The sequence below is a fragment of the Ochlerotatus camptorhynchus genome, unplaced genomic scaffold (assembly GCF_037179485.1).
Source record: "Ochlerotatus camptorhynchus isolate MF236.1 unplaced genomic scaffold, CSIRO-AGI_Acam_v1.1 ptg000402l, whole genome shotgun sequence".
NCBI lineage: Eukaryota > Metazoa > Arthropoda > Insecta > Diptera > Culicidae > Ochlerotatus > Ochlerotatus camptorhynchus.
In genome coordinates, this window is record NW_027040888.1 from 1,471,697 (window position 1) to 1,496,272 (window position 24,576).

Here is a 24,576-nt window from a genome sequence, read left to right on the forward strand (position 1 = left end):
ATATGAATGAGGACTCTTTAAACAAAACTTTGCTTCTAACAATTTTACGGATTTCCAGTTTGTTTAAATTTTCCGCAAATTGTCAACGATTAAGGATCTTATTTAGCGGTATTTTGATTACAACATGATTTCAAAAAGATTTCATAAACAACGGTGGTTTAATAACTCTTATTATTAAAAGAAGCTGAAGCTCATAGAAACTCCCTTAAGTTCGTAGAACTTCCCTGAAGCGTTAAGGTCTTTCCTGAAGGGTTCATTGAAGTTTATATTGCCTGAATTTCATTAGACTTCCCCGAAGTTCGAAGAACTTTTTTTAAGATCTTAGAACTTCCCTGAAGTTCGGAGTTTTTTTTTTAAATTCATAGGAATTTCTTAAATATCGTAGAAGTACCACGAAGTTCGTAGAAATTCTCGGAAGTTCGTAAGACTTCCTTCAAGTTCGAAGAACTTTCTCGAAGATCTGAGGACTTTCCTGAAGTTTGACGGACTTAACTGAATATATGAGGACCCTAAAATTAGAAAAGCTTCTTTGAAGTTCATAAGGCTTTAAATATCGAAAGGTTTTCCAAAAGTTTGTGGGTCTTTCCTTAATTTCTTGGAAATTCCCTGAAGTTTGGAGAGCTCCCATGAATTTCGTAGGACTACCTGTAGTTCAATCAACTTCTCGGAAGTTCTTGGAACATTTTTGAGCTTGGAGGTTCAGAGGACTTCGCAAGAGTATTGAAGACTTCTCTGAAGTTCGAAAAAAATCCATAGTGTCATAGGATTATCCTTAAATTTTAAGCAATGCCTAAATGCCGTGGAAGTTACATTAAATCTGTAGAAAATTCTGTAAAATTCGTAGTTATTCCACAAAGATTAAAGGACTTCCCTGAAGTTCATAAGACTTCTCTGAAATTTGTAGAACTTCGCTGAAGGTTCGGAGAGATTTCCTGACCGTCGTAGGTCATCACAGCAGTTCACAGGATTTTCCTGAAACTTGTAAGACTTTCCCGAGTTTTGTAGAACTTGCATGAAGTTCGAAGGCGTTATCTGAAGTTTTTTTAGAAATAGAAATTTTTTATTGAATTGAAATCTGCTTTCAATAAAGCACAAATCATACATGCAATTGATTCGAGAAAAAAATAAATTGAAAATAAATACAAAATATATTTACTAAATTCTCAGGGTAAATTTTGTTCATCAATGTTTAGTTGTGTGAAAGATTAAGCTTAAACAAAATGGTTAGTTTTGACCTGATTATAAAAAGAAACTTTGACATACATAAAATTTAAAGCCTATTTAAATTATACAAACAGGATTATTTTCCTGGTGGACTTATGCAATTCCTGGTTTTTCCCGGTTTTTCCTGCTGAACACAAATTCCCGACTTTTTCCCGGTTTTCCTGGTTTCCTGGTTCACTTGCCACCCTGTTTTCAGCACACAGATCGATGAAAGAAGCTTTTATCTAGAATTTTATACGCCAAATGCGACAAACACGACAACAGACGGTTCTGTACCCAAGTTAAGTTATTAACGAAAGAGAAAGTCGATGAAGAGAATCGATAAATGTTCAGCTTGACTTTTTTCAATTTCATAATCATTTCAGCTTTGACTACACTCAAAAATATTTCTAACCAAAGGATGATTTAAATTTAATCGATTTGATCGGAATAAAATTTGATTTAAAAATATACTAAGTTAGAATAACGGCATTGAATTCGTACGATATCTCTGTGGGCCAAATATCTTTAGTATTTGAGAACACTGTTCACTTTTTTTTTTCAAAATCAGTTATTTATTTGACATAAATCAAAAAACGCATCCACACCAATAAACAGCTTGTATATGTCCTATCAATATCGCTGCTTTAAACATTGCAATGTTTAAACTATATTTATACTAAGTTTGTATTTTCTCGTTTTATACCGACCTATTACAACGATAAAACTAACTTCCATGTTCGACAAAATTCACATAAAGTTCCGACAGAACCTTCAAGTTCCATAAAGTTCGAATAAAGTTCTGAAATAACTTTCAAGTTCCATAAAGTTCAAATAAAGTTCCGACAGAACTTTCTTTCCAAGCAACCAAAAGTTCCGCATTCATCGATAAAACCAGAGGTAGACATATTCACTCAGCTGCACGATAAGCATTTCCTCACTCAAGCTACTTTTCGGTGAGTTGTGAACCGTTCACATTTTCATCTCTCCTTTTTCACCGATAATTCATTAGCCTCTCTCATACATAATCCGAAAATATCTCTCTTCAAAAACCAACGAAAATACTTTTTCATCACCCATTTGGCTCTGAAAACTACGAAGAGTGAAAAAAATACCACCCCAAATTGTTCGGTTCCAACCCAATGTTATGGAAACAGTTGAGGCTTCGGAATTCGCCGTCTCTTTTATCCTCACCTGTTTGCAGTTCATTGGTTTCAACCAGTCCGCCAGATTTTTTTATTTCCATTTTATACCTTCTGTCAAATCATAAGGGTCATCCATAAATGACGATGCAATTTTCTAACCAATTTTAGACCTTCCCCTCCCCCTTCATGACGTTTTTTTGTCTATACCTTATGCATGGTCCGTTACAAATGTTGAAACCCCCTCTCCATTACTCCTCAGATTCTACGTAACTTATGGATGTGCCCTAACTGTTGTTTTGGTCCTTAATTTCGGATCATCGTTTGCGTGCGGAAAGTGAATTTTCAGGTGTATGAAAGAAGTGAAAAATCCTTATCGGCATCAAGAATTCACTGAAAAAGAAACGATTTATCTGCCGCTCATGCTCTCCGAAAAAAAAATCGCTGTTGCTTTTCTCGCGAAAACTGCTGTGAGCGTATAATATTCTTTCGCTTCTCACATTCTCATCTATTTCTCCTAGCAGGTGAGAAATGAGGTTTTTCTTCTCAAGTAGGCGAAAATTTCGATCTCTGGATAAAACCCACTTTCAACAGAACATTCTGGCTACATTAGAAGCTATCCAGCTTTCCATGCTCGGTAATGGCAGCCTGTTTGTATGAATAAATGTATCCTTCACTGTGCTTTTTGACACTATCTGGAGGTCAACATTCGGATTTTCACCCCTCGCTTTCCCTCTACCAGGAACAGAAGAAAATGGAACAACATACGCCCTCCTGTTAGTGTCAAAAGCACAGTGAGGGATACATTTATTCATACAAACAGGCCGCCATTACCGAGCATGGAAAGCTGGATAGAAAGCACACGAGGATCTTCAGGCTCCAAAAAGTTCCGATGCGTACTCCAAGCAACTTGAAGTTAAAAAAAAAGTCCCAAAAAGCATCCCTTAGCACTTCTTATGAACTGCAGGCAATGCTGAAAACATGGTCACAACAAAGTACCGAACAAGTTCTCAGCGGAACTTTTTAGCAACTTTAAAGTATCTTAAAAGTTACCTGCGGAACTTTTAAGGGACTTGAAAGTTTCTTAAAAGGTCCATCATAGCCAACATGAAGCAATCCGCACAAGTCTTTATTAGTTACAAAATTTAATGTACGTAAATATGAAATGATCAGTGGCTCAAATAAATCATAATTCTTATATTTATGCAAAAGTTCCGTTAAAGCTCCACCAGAAACTGCTTAGAATGCTCTTAAATTATGGTAGTTCAAGTTCTTATAACGACTCAAAAATGAGACTACTTATAATTCTCTAGACCACCTTCAACCAAGCTGCTTAATTGGAGGCGAACCAGCCCAAGCCTCCTTAATAAAGCTAAATAATAATAATAAGCTGCTTAAGCCACAAATAGCAATTTATCAGAACTTTTGGTTACTTGGGATGCGTCGGTCTGGAGAGTTGCGATTTAGCACATAACATATGTGGAACTCGATCATCAAAAATCGACCCCATCTCAGTGATTTCAAGTGGTATAGATGGACATCAATCTGTCAAATTGATTATACCAGCTGTAAAATCAGAAAGGGGATCAAATGGCTTGTCAATTAATTTAAATAATTCTACCGTGGTTTATAATTTGTCCTAGCACTCCTGAACTCATGTCTTACTATTTTCTTAACCATTTATGTGTTTTACTTTTAATTATGTAGCTAACTTTAAAAATCCATCACCTTGATGCACATAGCAAAACTGTGGTAAACTTAGAAGAAACATGCATGTAACATTTCCTTCTTTGGACATTTTCTAATTTTTTGGAACCAATTGCATCAAACTTGGATTTAATTAAGTTTCGTAGGAGGAAAAACGTGAACACGTAAGTTTGGAGTGCTTACATTTTGAAGTTCAGAGCGAAGCAGCAAAATTTGGAACAAGAGTCAGAAGTCCCATTTGAAAAATATGCAGTGTTTTTAGCTGACTTTGTATCGTTTCATTCGCAAGAATTTTGCAACCAGGACGATAAATGATATCGAGCGCTTATCAATATCTGCAATATCCAAGATTTCAAAATAACGTGGTAAGGTTGATCCTTGTTGATCGAAAAGGCAAAGGAGGAGCTACACACAATCATAACAAATTTTTTTTCGACTAGTATGGCTAAGGTCACAGGGTGGGACTCCCAGCTAGATGTATCAAAGTTAAGTACTATTTACTAACGAAAATAATCGTTAATATGCATCAACTGGATATTTCATGCTGTAATCATAAGTTGACTCACTAACAGCACAGTTAACAATATTTCAACATACCACAGACATAATGATAGCACAAACGAAGTGACAGACGACTTACTGGCGAAGAAATCCATTTAAATAATGTGGGTCACTGTAATAGAATTTTCTTGGAAGCTTGTGCCATCATCCACCAGATGGGTTAGTTTTTTTGTTTTGATTTGAACAAAGTTGATTTTGTGTACAATGATTCTTTGACAGTGTGCAAAGAGTGCGTATCATTTTGTCATTTTTTTATGCATTTCAGTTTTGAGTAGAGTGAAAGAGATAGAACCAAAATATTCTAGTACATTTGGTGAAAATGCTAGTTCAATCCAATAGTAGTGTTGCCATGTGGTACAATCCAGTAGTAGTGGTGTTGCCATGTGGTACACTAAAAATTGCAATAGCAGGTTAGTCACCAAAGTTTTCGAGCCGCTCCGTCTGTCACTTCGTTTGTGATGATAGTTTCACACCTATTCGACATCAAATCTTCGAAATGTTTGCATCCAATTACATGCAAGTAACACATTTTCCGTAATGAATCCAATGCAAACCAAAAAGATCGAAGAGACGAAGAATTATTGCATCTGTAAATAGACAATATTACTGAATAACAACGCTATTGATTGCCTTCTAACCGACTTGAAAATACTAGTTTAAAAAATCCTTTAAGAAGCCCCCTGTCGAACTAGTCGATAAAAGAATGCATACACGTCAAACTTCGTCAAGCATTTAAACAGCGGAGGAACAAAGGAGACGACAAATTATCTGGGCCTCACCTGTTTACATCTCATTACGCATTACCGTGACTATTGACAATTCGCCTCTTCGGTCACTCTATAACTCTTCACTCCTATGGTAAAATCCCATAAGCAAACATCAGTCTGTGCGTGAAACTTGGTGCACATTTCTTTACCCTATCACTCCTATGAAAATCCCATACGATTCTGTCAATATTTGCATGAAGAAACGGCGGCTTGCTGGAGGAATGAAGAGATAAGACAAAGTCCGCTAGATTTCATGCACAGATTGTCAGATGCTTATGGGATTTTACCAGGAGTAAAGAGTTGCAGAGTCGCCGTCAACGTCAATGCTTACTTTCATAAGGGCCAATGCATTGGTCCTTATGACTGCTCAGTGTCGATATCACGAAACTTTTATTTTGACAGATCGATGTCCAACTATGCCAGTTATACCACTGAGGCAAAAAAAGGTCAGCTTTTTGCATGAATTTCCACATATGTTATGTGGATTTAGCGTAGCTTTTATACAATTTAGAATAATAGAATATTTTCTGAGCGTAGACTGAAAGAATTAAAGCCCACCCGCATTAGATGCGGATCTGACGCGTTGCGGCAAAGTGACAGCTAAATCTGTTGTCTAACTGTCAAATTTCTGTCAGCGTATCAAGAACAGATCTAATGTGGGGGGCCTTTTAGAACAAAGACATTCTAGTACATTTCAAGCTGAACGATGCATTAGGTCCTAAGTAACATTAATCGATTCTCTTCATCGAATTTCACAACCGTTTCATCATCGATCTGTGAGCAGAAATTAGCTGGGAATGTGTTGACATGGCCGTAACGATGCAAAGAGAAAGTCGACGAAAGTAATCTTTCAATGTGGCGGGGGGACACCCCTCACCAACCCTCTCCAAAGAGAGATGAAAAAACCGATTTGCACCTTCCTTAAAAGTTGTCCTAGCTCGCTATTCTAATATCTATATGCCATCTTCACACTGCCATACTCTAACGGAACTATTAACTCTATGCTTTAATCTACTCCATCTATCGTATAAAAATTACCACTACAGTCTGTTATTTGAAATTAGCATCTTCAACTATGTAAATCGTTGACTTCACGCAGAAGTAATACTAAAACATATAGTCAAAGTACTGTCAATGTTGTTGTTAAGACCTAATGCATTATTCAGCTTGATTTGAAAAAAAGCTAGTATTTACAATCGAGTAGAACCAACCGGTGGAAACTAACGATTTTAAATTGGCTCACTACTTGACTAGCCTATTGGTCCCAAGCAAATCGATTAACGTATTCCATTCTAGTCAAAATTATAGTGCAACACAATGTTTGTTTTTAATCGCTATGAACGTTTGACAGATAACATGGGGATTCGTGGATTTTCCTATGTTTCGAGGGGTGCATCGATTAGCTTGGGATGGAAGAGAATACTAGAGTTGAACCAAAAAGTTGAGAACGTTTCTTCGGAACCTTCTGGTCTTAGAGTTACCTCTATGGAAGTACTGTTCCCATGTGTTACACTGAAAAATTGCAATGGCAGGTTCGTCAACAAAGTTTCTTATATCACCATTAACCTCAACAGCAACATTAGGCTCCCTTCATTGTCCAGCCAGCCAAAATCAACCGAAATATTTAAAATTCCATGAGTCATTTTCCAAACACAAACAACGAATTTGATGTTTATTGTCATTTCAAATGACAATAAACATCCAACTCCTTGGTTGTAGTTCCCACCGGATGAATCATGACCATCACCGTCGTCACCATCATGTGGGTCCCCACCCCGTTCTGATACGTAACATATAGACAAACCGAAGATTTTATCAAAGACGCGTTAATCGATTTCAGGCGGTGCGTTAAAATCGCTGAATGCGTTTAACTGCCCAACATTTAACAGGCACTCGTGAAAATTCGAATCGTGACGGCGTTCGACGCCAAATGCACATATTTACTGGATCCATTAACGATGTCAATCCGCTTCCAGCTACTTACTAATTTTCTCGAAGGCGCCGCCATTTTTCCCAAAGTTTCCAAAACAAGTCGAATTCTTTTCACTTTAACGATTCACTTCTCACTCGCATAACGCTCTGCAGCCGGCCAAATCCGGGTGAGAAAGATTGCTTTCAATTGCCTTTAATTGTAGGACTGCGACGTCAAACACTGAATGAGCACCGTCCGTCCTGTTGGGCTGCTATCTTTGTACTTGACTTTTCTGGTTGCGCAAAGCGGGAAATGCAACCGCTTTCCAGGAAACGTTCCGCGTTCTGTCGTCCTTGTCTCCGGACACCTGCGGAAATCTGCCAGTTGCGACGACTACGGCCTCTCACTCAATGGAAACTGAAGTTTTTTTTTTATTTTTCCCTTTCCGGGAATGATCGGCCCGGTTCGTGTGAGCATTCGAATATGTAGGTAATCACACTCTCAAAAACAACAACTCGGAAGATCATCTACAGTCGCATTTGTTTGCATTGGCATGTGTAACTCAAACACACTAGTTAGACTAGCGTAGTGTGTGGAGGCTAATAGGTATCCAAACAACTACCGGCGCAAGGTGACGGTGATTAGTAGCCGCCACATCGATAATGCCATCCGTGTGAATACCAACAGACGGGTTGAATAATGTGCATACCATTTGGGTGGGATAATTCTTTCTCTGTTAAGCTTTTTTTTTTCCCCTAAAACGGATTTCATTGTGGCACGTCGTTCCACCACCGGCCATTAATGGTGGACAATGTGTTTAGTTCGTTCGTTCGGTACAGGGGCATGTGCACTGTTTAGTGACGAACGATCAGAGTTGTTTTCTTTTTAATTTCGATAATTAGCACCGGTTTCAATTTGAACCGGTTCAATCCAACAAGCGAGCACTAATGGAACAAAGTGGTTTAGAAGGGCGGCAGCGGAACAAACGATAACCTGGATGACCTGCTCGAGCGAATAGAGTGTTTAAATTGGTTTCCGATATCTGTTCGGAGTGATTTGTCTGGAAACTGTTTAGGTCAAGTCGGTATAGAAATGTTGGAAATTTAGTCCGATTAAAATTTGTTTATGAAAGAAAGGAAATTCCCTTCTCCGGAAGGGGATTAATTTTTAAGATAGACAAGTGCTTTTTGCGTTGAACGGATGCAGTGCAAAAACGTGCGGACTACCACTGAAGCTAATCGTAAATGATCCGGTAGGCTGTCACCGTTCTCACTGTGGAGGCTAATCCAAACGACCCGGTTTCACCTCCACAGTTAATAGACGAAGTAGGGTGGAACAAAAGGTGTTCTACCCAGTCAAGACAAGGTTGCAAACACTCATTTCACATATATAAGGGGTAGCAAAGTATATTTTTGACTCATAAAACCTGAGATTTTGATATAGATGGGAAATTGAAAACTTTGTAGAACATGTCGAATTGATTAGTTAAGGTTTATGATGCAAAAACTGATTTTAGGGTAGTCCGAGGGGGACGACTCTATCTACGATGCAGGAAAGATTTTGTTTTGGTGCAATTAGCTGCGCGCATGCTGAGTAGATAGAAAGAAGATTGATGACGATTCTGAAGATTTCCTACAAAAAAAATGATGTGCGATGCAAGTAGATGCGAGAAATGACTCGTAGATTCGCTAGTATAAGATTTTTCGAGCATCTAGAATTGAGATTTAGATGTGACGCCCCCCTCGGGGTAGTCCTGACAAAAGTCCATTTATATCTCGCTAGATTTAGACTTGCTATAGAAACTCAGCGTCTTGAGCGAAATTTCATGACATTCATCGTTTTACATTTTTGCCGAAGAACAACCTATGATCAAAGAGGTAACTCTAAGACCAGAAGGTCCCGAAGAAACGAGCTCAACTTTTTGGCTCAGCTCTGGTACTATCTTCGGTTCCTCGAAACATTGGAAAATCCACGAACCCCTGATTTTGTCTGTCGAACTTTCATAGCGAATCAAAACAAATATAGTGTAGTACTGGAATTTATACTAGAATGGGGTACGTTAATCGATTTGCCTGGGACCAATAGGCTAGTCAAGTAGTGAGCCAATTTAAAATCGTTAGTTTCGAATTGATTGTTGCTATGATCTTGTGATTACAAAAAAATAGTTTTTCTATGTGTAATTCCACCTTAATAAAATTGTAGATGCATATTTTAAAAGATGCAAAATAACATTTCAAGAAACTTTTTCGAAGAAACTTAAACGCTAGAACATCGGGAAAGGTGAGAAAAGGGTTTTGACCGTCTTTTTTCCCTATGCGGGGCCAACTTACAGCTTCAACACAGTTGATCATCGAGAATGACAAACCCGCTTGGATTAGTTGGCGCGTCTGGAGCGAGGAGGAAGACATTGTAATATTTAGATCTAATTCACCTTGACGACAGTGCCGAAGTTACGTTTCTTCACACAAATTTTGACAGTTACTTATAGGATTTTGTGGTGGAGTGAGAGAATACGAAAAAGTGTTTCACACATAGACTGACAGTTACAAAAGCAATTTTCCCATAGGAGTAAAGAGTAACAGAGCTCTCGTCAACGCCAAGAGATTAGCAAATATTTTCCTATACTTTCTAATCCCGCCTAATACTGATTCAGTTTTAGGGTTACTTTTTTGTTCAGTGTTCATTCTGTAAAACTCACCGCGCGCGTGCAAGTCACGAATTTTATTCTATTTCAAAGGTTCCAACAGAAGGAAGTTCGAGCTGCTTGCGATGCTACCAACGAAAGTTCCGGTGACATTTCGGATGCTGCCAACGAAAGATACGAAGGATTTGAGCGTAGTTATCTTACGTCGACCAAGGAGGTCGGTGGTCCATTTCGGTGGCGATTTCGGATGCTGCCCACGAAAGATCCGGAAGATTATGGTGGAATTTTTAGACGTTGTCAACGGAGGGTAATTCAGTCAATTCCGGTGGAGATGCTGACAACGAAAGGTTCAGTGGATTTTTATGAATTTTCGACGGAACAGTTTTCATCAGATTCTGGTGGAGACCTTCGATGCTGCAAATTAAAGTTCTGGTGGACTTATCAGAATTATTGACGGAGCAGGTTCCAGTCGATTCCGGTGGAGATTTTCGATGCTGACAACGAAAATTCCAGCGGATTTTTCTGAAGTTATCAACGGAGGAAGTTCAAGTTGATTTCGGGGGAGATTTTTGATCCAGCAAACGGTGGATTTTCTGAATCCTCAACGGTAGAGGATCTAGTCACTTCTGGTGGAGATTTTGGATGCTGCCAACGAAAGTTCCTGTGGATTTTTCCGAGAGGGGCGACTCTATTTACGATGCAGGAAAAATTGTGTTTTGCTGCGGTTAGCTGCGCTCACGAGATTTGTGTGTGTATTCCTTCTAACCCCCACTGGCCGGCAGTGTTATTATGGAAGAACTCTCTCTACAATGTCGCATTTATAGTCATTGTAGACAGCTCTAGTCCGGAAGTTAGACGGCGATAGCTCTATTGCAGATCCAGCCACCCATTTCAGAGTGTCTGGAGAGTCACGCTCATTCCGAGGTTACTTTCACTTACAATAAGCGCCGCATGTATGTATTACCTATATCAATTGGATATTAGTATTACACACACACTTCCACTTTCAAAATGTTCTTTTGAATCCTGGCACGTATTTAGTTTGTTTTTTATTTAATTGTAAAAAGTATTTCGACTGGTACCATGTCAATTTGATCCTCCAATCCATGGGTTCCGTAGTTTTCTCTACGTTTTGCATCTCATTTCGTGATTCACCTTTGTCGTAATAGTTACTTCAAAGAACACAAATTGTCTTGCATTGCCATGGTCATCTGGGAGGAGGTTCACGTCTTGTGCTTTCCCCAGGAGCCTTTCGCGGCCACCGTTCAGTCTTGGGCGAATGCACTGAGGCATCTTTCATATTGCTCGCAATCTCCGACACCGGCGAGAGACCAGAAGCCAAGCACTTTTGCAAGCGGAAAACTTGCTGATTCACGGCAACGTTGGCCACCGAATCAACACAAAAACTCGCGATGGACACATTATCAGCAAGTTCCCGGGCTACGAACTCTCAATAGAACAGAACTACACGTCGAAAATGTGGCATCCGAACTCGGAGAACCGGGCTCTCAGGAGGCAATTTTCGACACCGAACAATGAAACTGAATCTGCGTCGTAGATTTTGGAGGTTAGATTCAAGACCAATCTAGTCACACAGGCAAAACACGATATATCACTAAATGGTAACTTTATGTACACTTGAAACTAAATTTCAGCACACAAATTATCAAATTTAAAGCAAAAAATGTTTAATTCACTGACGAAAAATACGCAGCAAAAGAAAAACACGTCAGCTTTCAAGCGCGGCCTACTGCGATCTTCGTTAGCTGCGCGCACGAGATTTCTTTCAAAAATATGATGCGCGCTGCAAGTAGATGCGAGAAATGAAAGAAGATTGTTCGAAGATTGATTCGCTAGTGTGAGATTTGTTGAGCATCTAGCATTGAGATTTAGATGTGTCGCATCCCTCGGATTTTTCCGACGTTGTTGACGTTGTTTTTCTATGCTGTCAACGGAAGTTCTGGTGGATTTTTCGCCAGGAACCTCCTTCTTTGACAATGTTATGCCGTTTTAGTTTGAAGCGAATCCTCACCCGGGTTGCAACCTAGGAGCTGTCAAACTGATAGTTTGAACGCCAGTTACCAACCTAGGTTCACGACCAAGCAACCTGAAAAACGACTAGGTTCGAACCCGAATTTTTTTTCGAGGTTCATCAGTTTCATGCATACATTCAAAACGTATGGTATTGGTAAAAGCCAAAAGCTCGATGATGATGAAATTTGGTGACTTTTCCAAACTTCTGGTAAAGTTTCAAGAGTTTTTGAGCACGTACAGTGACTCAGAATAAAAAAAAAGTCACACGCCCGGCTTCTGGGTCTTTTAAGATCCAATATTGTTTCTGCTATAAAATTCACAATTTGAGTGCGATTTTCAGTATAACTACAGCAAGAGGAGTGCGAGACATGTAACTGTACAAACCTCTTATTGCCATTTAAGTGGTCGGAATTCCATTTGGTCATCATGACCGCACGGAATCCACTACAAACCGAAGTGGTTCCGGGAGAATGGAAACCGGCTGTTCTGCGAAGAAATTTTTGAGAAAATATGATGCTGTGCCATATGCCATATGAGTCATATGATACATCGCTTACTTCGGGAGAAGTAGTCTCCAGAAGATCCAGAACACCCGTAAAAATGGTCCAATCATGAAAATCAATCTAAATCCTCGCGATTTTTTTTTTTTTTTTCAAATGTCGTTTTACTTTCAATCACATTTGGACCATCCATGGCCTCACGCTGGTCCACCAGAAAAGCATGGCATTGTGATGATCTATTTTTGTAATTTACCAACCATTCGATAGATATAGGAGTCTACTTTCAAATGATATAGAAAGTTACCTGATTAGACCTGCATTTGGTCAACCGGATCGGAAAAACCTGAGACTCTTGAGCATAATGCGTATCGATTCAGGTTGGCATGGCTGGTTCTCAGCAATGCGTCCATCAAATTTTGAATTTGAGCCCTAATTTAAATGGTATTGGCTTTTCAACAAAACAGATAGGGAATCGATTGGACTTGTAGTTGACCAGCCGAACCGGGAAAACTAGTGAGAGGATTATGGTCTATACCTATACTATACCTATGGTTATACCCCGTGTACGGTCAATGCATAATTAGCATAGAATATTGAGCATAGATGAAAAATGGAATCCTCATACCGATTCTGTTACTGGGTGGCAGGAAAACGAATCTCCAGATATCCGGAATCACCGGGAAAACGGTCAATTCCTGAAAGTCATCCTAGAAATGCACGATTTTAATTCTAAATTGCATAGAATCTTGAGCATAGCTATAACAAGCAATCCTCAGACTGGCTGAAAACGGTTTTATAAATATCCCGAATCACCGCAAGTAATGTCAATTTTTAATTGTGGTACGAGACATATGCGGTTTTGTTGAACTGCATACAATTTTTAGCAAAGATGAAATAAGCTATTTCAATAACGATTCTGCTGCCTACTGTCCTTATTCCTCAAGCATATGTAATCATCCTGTTGGATTATGTCTCCTTCATGGTCATAAATTAGTGTTAATTAGCTTGGCTGCGGACTCAATCAGCAGCGAGCAAGCGAATTCCCAGTGCATATTTAAACTGAAAACTGATATTGAAGAATCCCTTGGCAGCTAGCTGTCATTGCCTTTTTGACTTTTCTATTTAAAGTCACATATACACATGTACGCAACATTTCAGTTCACCTGATAGTTTGAAGAAACTAACCCAGTTTCGAACCTGGTTTACCAAACTAAAACGGCATTAGAAAACTCCACTGCCTTTTTTTACATATCAAAATAAACACTGAAGTAAAAAGTCGCTTATCGTACTTTCTGACAGATGACATAATAAATATCGCTAATATTTTCATTCCCGTTCACTATTTTCTAATCTTTTAAATATATTAAGTAGAGATTACACTGTCTTCCCCCTCGGTATGGAGTCTCACGTTGAAAATCTCATCCGTCCGAAAATTCAAGTCTTGAGGGAAAAAAAAACCTCTACTTGAAGCCGACCTTAGGAGAAAGTGGTCAGATACCTCCGCTAATCTGAACGACACTGCGTCAATATTAACGGAGTTATTTTTTAATTTGAACGTCTAGTAACCCTATGATCATCAGAATAGCGTGTTTCTGGTAGCCTTATTTGCAGTTTTTTTTAGTTTGCACGCCGTGCAGATTAGAGGGGTTTAAATTAAAAGGTGTTCAAACTCAGATTAAAAACGGTCAGATTACCGGCGGTCCACGGTATAAAAAGTTAGTGAGTGGTCCAACTTACAGGAAACCTTGTTTCAGAAGAAGCTGACTCAGGACATGACTTTGGCGGTAAGATAAAACCTATTATGGTCTAACAATTCAGGAAACCGAAAATACAATTTTTCACGAATTAGATATGAAATAACAAACAATTGATAAACTCTAAAATATAAGGCAACTGGTGGTCAGCCCCAAAGCATAGCGTTTTATCGATGACCCACTATTGTGAAAAATGTCTTATTCAATATGGGATAACCTCAAATTGTTCACAAAATACAACCTAGGAAACTGAGATGCTAAATCGAACGAGCCAGTTCCAGCTCCACAGTTAATCATCAAGCTGAACGAGGCAAGTTGGAACCAAAGGTGTTTCATTAGGGTCGAGAAGGTTAAATCCATGCTGCTGCAACAAAATCCACTCAAATCAGTTCGTGTCTGGAACAAGAATCACCTATGCGGTGTTTGCCTAACCAATATGATCGTTTGTTTGAGGATTCAAGTCTTACAAAAAGTACTCTGTTTGAGGCCGAATCTTGTAGAAACTTGCCTGGTATGAAAGACGATTAAGTGGTCAATTTTAAGATAGGTCTCACTTTTGATCAAATCGGCTGAGTAAATGGGTTGGTAAATAAGTGAATTAGATTAATACCTATACATCGCAGCTCACAATTTTAGTCGAAAACAGCTGATGTCGAGGGGTACTCCACTGAAACCCTATAATTTCGTCCACTTGAGGAATAGAAAATTGTCGTTTTGGACAAAGTTCCTTAAAATTACTTCATCTACAATGTTTCCGTTCATATTCGTCGATTTTATCAGGACATAAAAAAAATATGTTTTATTTTTATCTAAGTGTATACTCCCCTTAAGCAAAAATTGTCACCATTCAAATAAAGTACTCAAATAATTAAAGTAACCTTCTAGAAGACATCAAAATGCTGCACTCAGTAGTTTCGTCGCAATTGGCCATACCCATATTTTTTTCGTTCCACTGTGAGGCGTGCCCAAAAAAAAAGTTGTCTCACATCTGACTTGAAATCTCTTACCGTAGATGTTTGATTTTGTTCGTAAGATTGATGAAAAAATCATAATTGTCAATATTGGTCATTACTGAATCTCGTTAGACTGATTTTAAAACGGTTTCCAAGATCAGTAATCCTGCCCAGTTCCCTTTGACTAATTGTAGGAAGTCGATAGGCTTTCTTCGGGCTAACTGTGGAGGCTAAGTTGAACGTTGAAAGCCAGTTTCACCTCCACAGTTGATCGACAAACAAGCTGAACGAAGCAGGTTGAAACAACAGGTGTTTCGTTAGGGTTGTTTACTGTGGTGTCCACTAGGTCCTCTGACAACAAGAGAGAAGATTCAATCCACGCTGTTTCAACAGCTGTTCTTCGAGCAAGAAGAATACGAAGACGAATCCACTCAAATCAGTTCATGTTTGGAGCAAGAATCAGCGCGTCGTTAAAAGGTCTTACCAAAATTCAGATCCGTGTAAAAATTCACGCCTTATGAAAAGTATTCTGATTGACTAAAATCCACATCCGTTTGAGAGTTAACGTCTTATGATAAATACTTTACTTGGGTGGAATCTTGTAGAAACTTGCCGAGTATAAAAGGCGATTGAGTCAATTTTCAGGGAGGACTCAATTCTGAACAAATCGACGCGCATCCCAACAAACAATGTTTGCTGCAGAACAGCTTATACAGGCAAAAATGGGCTAATACTGAGGCTTATGTAGCTATTTTATGCCTGTATAAGCTGTTCTGTAGCTAAAACTGCTAGGGGATTGTGTATCGATTCAGGAAATTTAAAACTGAGTTGCTAACGTAGTACCGAAGGGCTACCAAATGAGTGACAATCGCGGAAATTTAAGGATTTCTCGTAATCATTATACTGGTTTCAGAGATAAATTCTGCAACGCAAGCAATTTAATTTTCCCGAAGTGACATCGAGGCTGCTTTTTGAGATATTGAGTCCAATTGTTCGACATTTTCTTACAATGTATTGCATCTAATATGTTTTTGAAAATTTTGCTTCTGGCAATGCCGATTTTGGTCTAGTTCAGCAAAATTTCTCCTACGATGATTCTTTTATTTGGGGAGGGTAGAAGGAAAGGGGTGTAAGCGACTTTGATCGATTCTCTTCATCGACTTTCTCTTTTGATAGCCGTAGCTTTATAAACAGATTTTGCGCTATTTCTGCCACATAGTTTGATAAAGGAGGTTCTCATCTAGCATCCAGAATGGCACACGAATCAAGGCGTGTGTTTGCAGCTGAATTATTAACGAAAGAGAAAGTCGATGAAGAGAATCGATCAGTCACTTACACTCCTTTCCTTCTAACAAAGATATCACATCAAGCGACAGATACAATAGCGCTGCGCTTGAGTGAAGGTGGAAGCAACACATAGAAAAATTAGCAAATACACAAACCTTTCTTCTGAGGATGTAATCTTTGCTATCAAATTCGTTCGAAGCATCATTTACCTTTGAGCGGCAAATGACGCGATTGTACCTGTCTCATAGCGTTCGTATGAGAAAATGGAAGAGTTGCCAGTCTTCTTGATTTGTTGTCTTCGCTTCTAACCTGCTCATTTGAAAATTGCATCACTACGTAGCGCAGGTGAGCACTGTTATATTGGTTCATGTAAAATCTCGTAAATATGGCTTTAAAAAAGGTCGGTAATCTTGCCCAGTTCACTTTGACTATTATGGTTATGTCCATTTTAGTTCAAAATTGAGTCACTAGGAGACAATAGTGAGCAATTCCATTTGTGCTTTGTGCAATAGAAAAAGTTCAAGCTATCGGTATCTTGTTAGCCCGGAAAGACCTTTTAGATAGTGATGCAAAATATTCAGTAATTGCTTCTAACGTTACATAAGAAAATTTACCTCTTAAATTGCCTATAAAAGCTAAACTCAATACGCATGTACCACAAGCCTTGAAAGAGCAAATTGCTCCAGTATCAAGCATGTGAAAAAATCGAGTTCCAAGTTCAGGCAACTATCCGGATCATCAAATTATGAAATACGTGCTTCCCTTTCTCGATCAGGCAGTAGTGCAAACTGAACTATTTTCAGATCGAACGTGAGTAAACTTGACCGTGACAATGCTGCCACCGCGAGTGCCAGCGCCGCAATAACAAAACAAAACAAAAAAAGGTTCACACAAGATACAGCCGCGATTTAACACTAATTAGATGCACACACCAGCTGTGATTGAAATCGCTTACCCTCCGCCAACGACGTCGTCGTCGTCGTCTAGCCACTAAACACCGAGCGCAATTTGAAAAGATCGCACGTCATCCCACCGAATCGGTTTGCGGAAAAAGCGGCATTCGTTCCGATGGAGGACCAACAATTTTGCTTTCGAAAACTTAGCTTCTTAGGATTCTACGGAGTGCAAAATGACCTTCCTATTCTGCCTGACAGGTTACGGAAGGACTCCTCTTCGAGAATGTCAAACCAATTATCCACGCGAGCATCCGGGGAATTTTGCACAAATCTGGCCAAAGCCCGTCGACCATCAATCGATACACGTGAATCTCCCATCCGAGAGCCTACAGTAAAACAAATTGCGCTCTCGAAAAAAGCAACACCTCGTTAAATCCAATTACCAGCATTTTTTGCGCTCTTGTTGCAGTTGTCGTCTGCAACTTCTGGGTGTTATTAAAGCTTTCCGGTCACTGCTGCTGCCGCTGCTGCTGTTGACAGTTCTGACTACACCTACTGTGTAACGACGATAAGGCACACGCACCACGACGAGAATGATCAACCGACCGTCGGCCGATAGTTGGTCTACTAAACTACCCCTGCTCGCACTGACTGACTGAACGATAGTGATAGGTTGCCTCGGCCCCGCCGACGACGACGACGACGACGACAACGGCGACGATGATGGATGGTGATATAATGTGGGCAACTAGCGTCACTACCATATCACACTTTGGGTTGTATAATTAAACAAAACGGGTGATGCTACGGTAGTAGTTTGCACGGTTTCGATCTCACACGTTCACAGAAGGGGGGCGCAGCGATTGGCGAGGATCTAGAATACTTGTTTACTGTAGGGATCCTAACAATCGCAGTAAACTTATTCGCATTATGCGCAAGTGCGTTCGGTTGTATGTTAACACTGCGAACTCGATGCCGCCAAGAAACGAGTAACGGTATGGGGTGTTCACACTAATGCTATTTCACTAACGCTAATGAGCCTGCTGTTAGCAAAAAAGTTCACCAGCAAAATGTAAACAGGGCACCAGTGTCTACCAGCTTGAGATTTAGATGTAAACACCCCATTAGCCATTTCTTGATGACTTTAAAATCCTGTCGTACCAGTAAAATAACCAGGGACACTGCACAGTGGTTTAAAAGGGGGGAGCGGGAGATTTCGCCGAAGGTCATTTCGCCGAAGAGCAAGCCATTTTTTACGGGTTTGAACTTTTCTCAAAGCTCAGTAAATTTTGAAATCGTTTGTAAATTAATTTGATAAGGCTCAATCGAATAAACTTAAAAGAGCCGAGGATTCTTGTTCACTACACAAAACATCTTAAAACTACAGTCAGGAATCCTTATTGCCGGATTCCTTATTGCCGGTATCCCTTATTGCCGGATCCTTATTGCCGGGCTATCCGCGAATAAGGATACCCACAGCTTATGGGATTTTCACTAATGGGGGCTGTAGTGGATTATCTCATTTGTTTCAATACATAAAGCTATACTGTCTTGGACAAAGTTGCTGTACTGGCTTAGACCAACAAGCCTGTGCCATTGGATTCAGGTTAAATTGGGAACTACACCGCTAGAGGCGCTTCACTTTTATGTTACTTATGACGGGTGCTTTAATATATGGATCATATTTCCAACATAGAATATTTCGTGATCCTGGCCATATAGAAAGTTACTGTCTTGAGCAAAGTTGTTCAGGTGACCAAGTCCTTTCGGATGATGGTCATATTAGTTCAGAACACGCTCACTACGCGGCGTTAGTGTGCAAGTGAATTTCCTGTATAAGCTGTATCTCGAGAGCCTGGCCATATAGAAGGTTACTGTCTTCAGCAAAGTTGTTCAGGTGACTAAGTCCTTTCGGATGATGGTCATATTATTTCAGAACTCTCACACCACGCGTTGTAGGGTATTTGACAGTTTTTCTTGAACCGATGGCCGCCATCTTGGATTCCAAAATGGCATCTGACATCGATTTCCGGTCTCTACATGTCATCTCTTATCCGAAAATACCCATGTTGTTGGGTATTTGACAGTTTTTCTTGAACCGATGGCAACCATCTTGGATTCCAAAATGGCGTCTGACATCGATTTCCGGCCTCTACACGTCGTTCCCTATCCGGAAATACCCATATTGTAGGGTATTTGACAGTTTTTCTTGACCCTATGGTCGCCATCTTGGATTCCAAAATGGCGTCTAGTATCGATTTCTGGCCTCTATACGTCGTTCCCTTTCCGGAAATACCCGTATTATAGGGTATTTGACAGTTTTTCTTGACCCGATGGCCGCCATCTTGGATTCCAAAATGGCGTCTAGTATCGATTTCTGGCCTCTATACGTCGTTCCCTTTCCGGAAATACCCGTATTATAGGGTATTTGACAGTTTTTCTTGACCCGATGGCCACCATCTTGGATTCCAAAATGGCATCTGACATCGATTTCCGGCCTCTATACGTCATCCCTTTTCCGGTTCCTGTTCTCACATTGCACAGGAACATCTTATATGGACAAGCTTTCGAGACATAACATATTAAGGAAGTTCATGTGCACACTAGCGCCGCGTAGTGTGAGAGTTCTGAAATAATATGACCATCATCCGAAAGGACTTAGTCACCTGAACAACTTTGCTGAAGACAGTAACCTTCTATATGGCCAGGCTCTCGAGATACAGCTTATACAGGAAATTCACTTGTACACTAACGCCGCGTAGTGAGCGTGTTCTGAACTAATATGACCATCATCCGAAAGGACTTGGTCACCTGAACAACTTTGCTCAAGACAGTAACTTTCTATATGGCCAGGATCACGAAATATTCTATGTTGGAAATATGATCCATATATTAAAGCACCCGTCATAAGTAACATAAAAGTGAAGCGCCTCTAGCGGTGTAGTTCCCAATTTAACCTGAATCCAATGGCACAGGCTTGTTGGTCTAAGCCAGTACAGCAACTTTGTCGAAGACAGTATAGCTTTATGTATTGAAACAAATGAGATAATCCACTACAGCCCCCATTAGTGAAAATCCCATAAGCTGTGGGTATCCTTATTCGCGGTTCCTTATTCACGCCCCCGTTACCCCGGCAATAAGGATTCCTGACTGTATAGTCAAAAGATACCGCTGTCCAATAAGCCTCCTCCATCAGAACGGGAGCCGTTTCCAGTACTTTCAATGTATGGCCATATCGCCAACGAGGGGCAGAGTGCTTCCATTGCAGCAATGGACGCAAAACGTGGTCAGCACTCAAACACTCATCACTAAATGGTTGCTTTCCAAAGGCGACGACCCAAAGAACTGCTGCTGAAGAACAATGAGGAGGACCACACAATGGCTGCTGCCGAGTAAACAGACGATCGCGTGACACACAACGAGAGTAGCCTGCTTCTGGCAACAGCCGAGTGAACACTGAATTTCGAAATCATTCTTGAAAAAATATTTAGAGATTCAATTTTTTCAACCTGGCAAGCTATTCAAATGTAATGCTTCCTTCTTTTGAACATGACCAGTTCTTTCGAATTGTACTGATTTCGTTATTTTCTAAATATTTTTTTTTTTTTTCATTTATTGGAATGATTCCTTCTTTTGACTGACGAGTTCTTTCAGTTTGATTCATGATTCAAATTCGGAGAAATGACCCATTGAATCGAAATGTTCTTCGGCGAAACGTCCTTCGGCGGAATGACACAGCCCCGTTTAAAAGGGCTAAAACATGCGTTTTATTAACCACACGAAAATTTATTAATTATGAGGTTTGTGTTCATGATTAGCTCGTGCTTTTGAACCTAACTTTTCCATGATTAATCCACCTAACAAGGAGTTAAAAAATCATTTTTTTTTAAGTCGAGATAGCAAAGTTTTAGATAATAATATTGTTATGAGATATGTTTGAGATATGTTAGGTTTTTGTATGGAGACAACTACAACTTTTCTTGCAGCAATTAACCGTCAGAGTGCGCGCTTGACTTCATTAATATTGTCGCATTAATAGCTCTTCGCTCAATTTCAACTTCTGTACAATTATCACACTGCCATACTCTAGCAGAAATATCAATCTATCCTCTTCAGAACATTCTCTAGCTAATACATTATCGCACTAAAGCTTCATGTTGATATAAGTATAGCATTTCCTCCCAACTCTGAAAATCGTAAACTTCACGTACGAAGTAACAACCAAGGGGTAGGTCACTCCGCACACCAATCTTGCGTCAACGTTTTTCTCAGTGTGCCGATTGTGCCGGTCATAGAGCAAGCTGTGATTTTTTGTAAAATACGAATATTATGGTATATTTGGCAACCCGGTATTTCTGACAGCATGACAGCGATCTAGCGACAACTACGGAGGAATGCTGGCGAGAAGGGCCGTGAGCGATCTCAGCCGTCCAACAGAACACAACAAATAAAAAAAATATTCGGGAAGCAACCGGAAGTGTCCCCGCATCAAAAATGCAGAGTATCGTGCTCGATAAGGATTCCTTCTACTGAAAAATAAAACGCCTCTACGCCAAGTGGAAGGAACAAGAATTTTCTCATGATGATTCGCTGCAAAAGGGGGATTGCATTCTGACGGCGGTCGGCGTAAACGAGGAAACCATCTACAGCAAATCCATCTCGCTGCAGACCTGGCTGCTGGGATACGAGCTGACCGATACGATTACGGTGCTGTGCGAAAAATCCATCTTTTTCCTGACCAGCAAGAAGAAGATCGACTTCTTGAACTAGATCGAGAAGGACGGTGAGGAGGGCATTCAGAACAATTTTGAAAAGCTGCTGAAGGCGATCAAGGGATCCAAGGATGGCGTCTTCTCCAAAGACAACTTCCCGGGTGAATTCTGTAAACCGTGAAGAGCCTTCGATTATCCAGTCAGGTGGCAATTACAGCTTGAAGTTCTGCGGCAAGAACTATCTGCACTTTGGATTGATCATCTGTGTTCTAGGTGCGCGTTACAAGTCCTACTGCTCCAATGTCGTCCGAACGTTGCTAGTCAATCCGACGGAAACGATTCAGTAGCAAGCACTACACCTTTCTGCTCAATCTGCAAGAAGAACTGCTGAAGGTGATGATTCCGGGCAAGAAGCTTTCGGAGGTTTTCGAAGTCGGAATGGATAATGCCAAGATGGAGGATCCCGAGCTAAGACGTTCGGTTTTGCCATCGGGTTGGGAGAATTCGATCGTAGTACCTCAAAAATTCGGTTTAAAATTTATAAGTTAGTTAGGTTGAGTGGAAGCAATAAAAATTGTGGCCTAGGTAAAAAAGCCAAGATCACAGGTTTAAAAATGAAACTACAATGTGTTGAATCGGAACCTACCTAACTAATAAAAACCAAAGATTTATGATAGCTGATCTGAGTTCCTCTAGTATACTCAATAAGAGTATTTTTCTGAAATACACAGTCAAACAGCACGTAATGTTGTGATCAACTTCAAGGACAGCTGTCCAGTAGTGCTCCCATTTTATTTAGTGAACAATCCAATGCCTAGGAGATTGTGCCGAAGGTGTACCGATGGATGTGCCCAAGCTGTGCCGAATCTACTTTCAGCACACTGTGCTGAGTGACTTACCCCTTGGTAACAGCAGACTTTGATTGAATGGAAAAGATTTCATTTTTTCTCTCTCCGAATTCCATGAAACTTCGCTAAGATCAATGAACCATGTTTGTGCCGTAATTCGGTCATTTTAGATCTAATTTTTGGAAATGGCGTCTTCGATTTTTTGAAAACAATAGGCTTCTCTGCCACTGCTAGCATTGGTGAGTGATTTCACTAATACATGCGTTTTACTGGTTGAAAATAAAAAAAAAAACAACCCGCTGTCAAGTCGAACACTTTGACAGCTGATTCGATGGTTGAAAATAGAAATACAAATCGATTTTCCACGAGTACACTGTGTCCATTGTGTTCATTTCAGAAAAGTTAGCATTTTTGATAAGCTTTAAATTTCATTTTTTTTTTTCTTGTTAAGGAATCAGAACCAGCCTCCTACAAACTATATCTAAGACGTCAAAATCTGCTGAATCGATTGGAGGTAGTCTTATTGGCCGGACACTTTTTCCTGCCGAGATAGAGGGCCGGGATCAACTTGAATTCCCGGTAAATTATTAAATGTCACTATTTATCGACATAGTTTTAAATCTTACTTTAGACATATTATTGGAAATTGATAGTGCTAAGTGTAGGATCTTAGGAATCTGGACAAATCAAAGAAGCCTTGATTAACTGTAGTAATAAATAACGTGTATCAAATAAAGTATTATCGTTTGGAACACCGAAGAGTGAAGACCTGTTTTACAACTCTACATTTGGCGACGATTGCAAAATTGGAAGACTCGGAAGATAGGAAAATCGGAAGAAGGAAATTCGAATACAATGGCCTGACCAATGGTAAGATTCGGAAATATTTAAACAAACTCTGATACAGTGACCCACTCTTAGGGATGAAGTACGTAATTTGTTTTTTTTTTTTTATTGTGAAACCCGGAGTCGCCGTTTGGCTCTGATAAGTCATGTCGTTTGATATACTGAAATACTAGAACCCGGAGTGCAGGTGACGAGACCAATTCATCAAATGTCTCGGAGGAGATTATGGGACCTGCAGGAGTCAAGATGAATCCCACCATGGTCGAATGATTAGGGTTGTGTTTACTGAAGTTGAAGAGGTCTAGACCCCGATACTCTTATTTTAGTAAAGCCCTCATTGATCGATGGTAGTATACCAAAAGTTATAGAACCTAGCAGAAATGCAGGATGGATTCTGTAATGGAAGGTTGAGCGGAAGATTGTTAAATCTGAACCCGTAAGAAACCTGAGTTATAGAACCTGCCTATAGGATGATTTCTATAACGGAAGGTTAAACGGAACAAGGCTAAAGCCTAGCCAGTGAAAAACCTGTGTGGATGACCCCATTATATTAGAGTGTTGTTTGTTTATATAGCGAAGTCTAGGCCAGGAATGATTCTTTGCGAGGAAATATATATAATCATCCATTATAAATTTCATTGTATAGGTTACCAACCTCGTTCCTCCGTTCGTTGTAGAGGCCGAGGGTTCCACGGCGCTCCGTTGGGTCCGAATGAGAAACTTGGAACATTTGTTGTTCGTTTAAAAAAGCAGGCGACCTACTGCGATTACGATGATCAAGCAGACAACATGGTTGTACACCAAATAATT

General features: G+C 39.9%; 1 protein-coding gene across 3 annotated transcripts in view; it reads right to left on the bottom strand.

The window, feature by feature from the left end:
• The window catches only part of LOC135710797 (sodium-coupled monocarboxylate transporter 1), a 104,355-nt gene that overhangs the window by 6,991 nt on the left and 72,788 nt on the right, over positions 1-24,576 (bottom strand). The window contains exon 1 of one of the 3 annotated variants that reach the window (XM_065233479.1): positions 17,804-17,970. The exons of the other annotated variants lie outside the window; for them this stretch is intronic. Coding sequence (XP_065089551.1) covers positions 17,804-17,809 — 6 coding nt within the window. The 5' untranslated portion in view covers positions 17,810-17,970. Of the gene's footprint in view, positions 1-17,803; positions 17,971-24,576 lie in introns of those variants that run through there. 3 annotated transcript variants of the gene reach the window in all.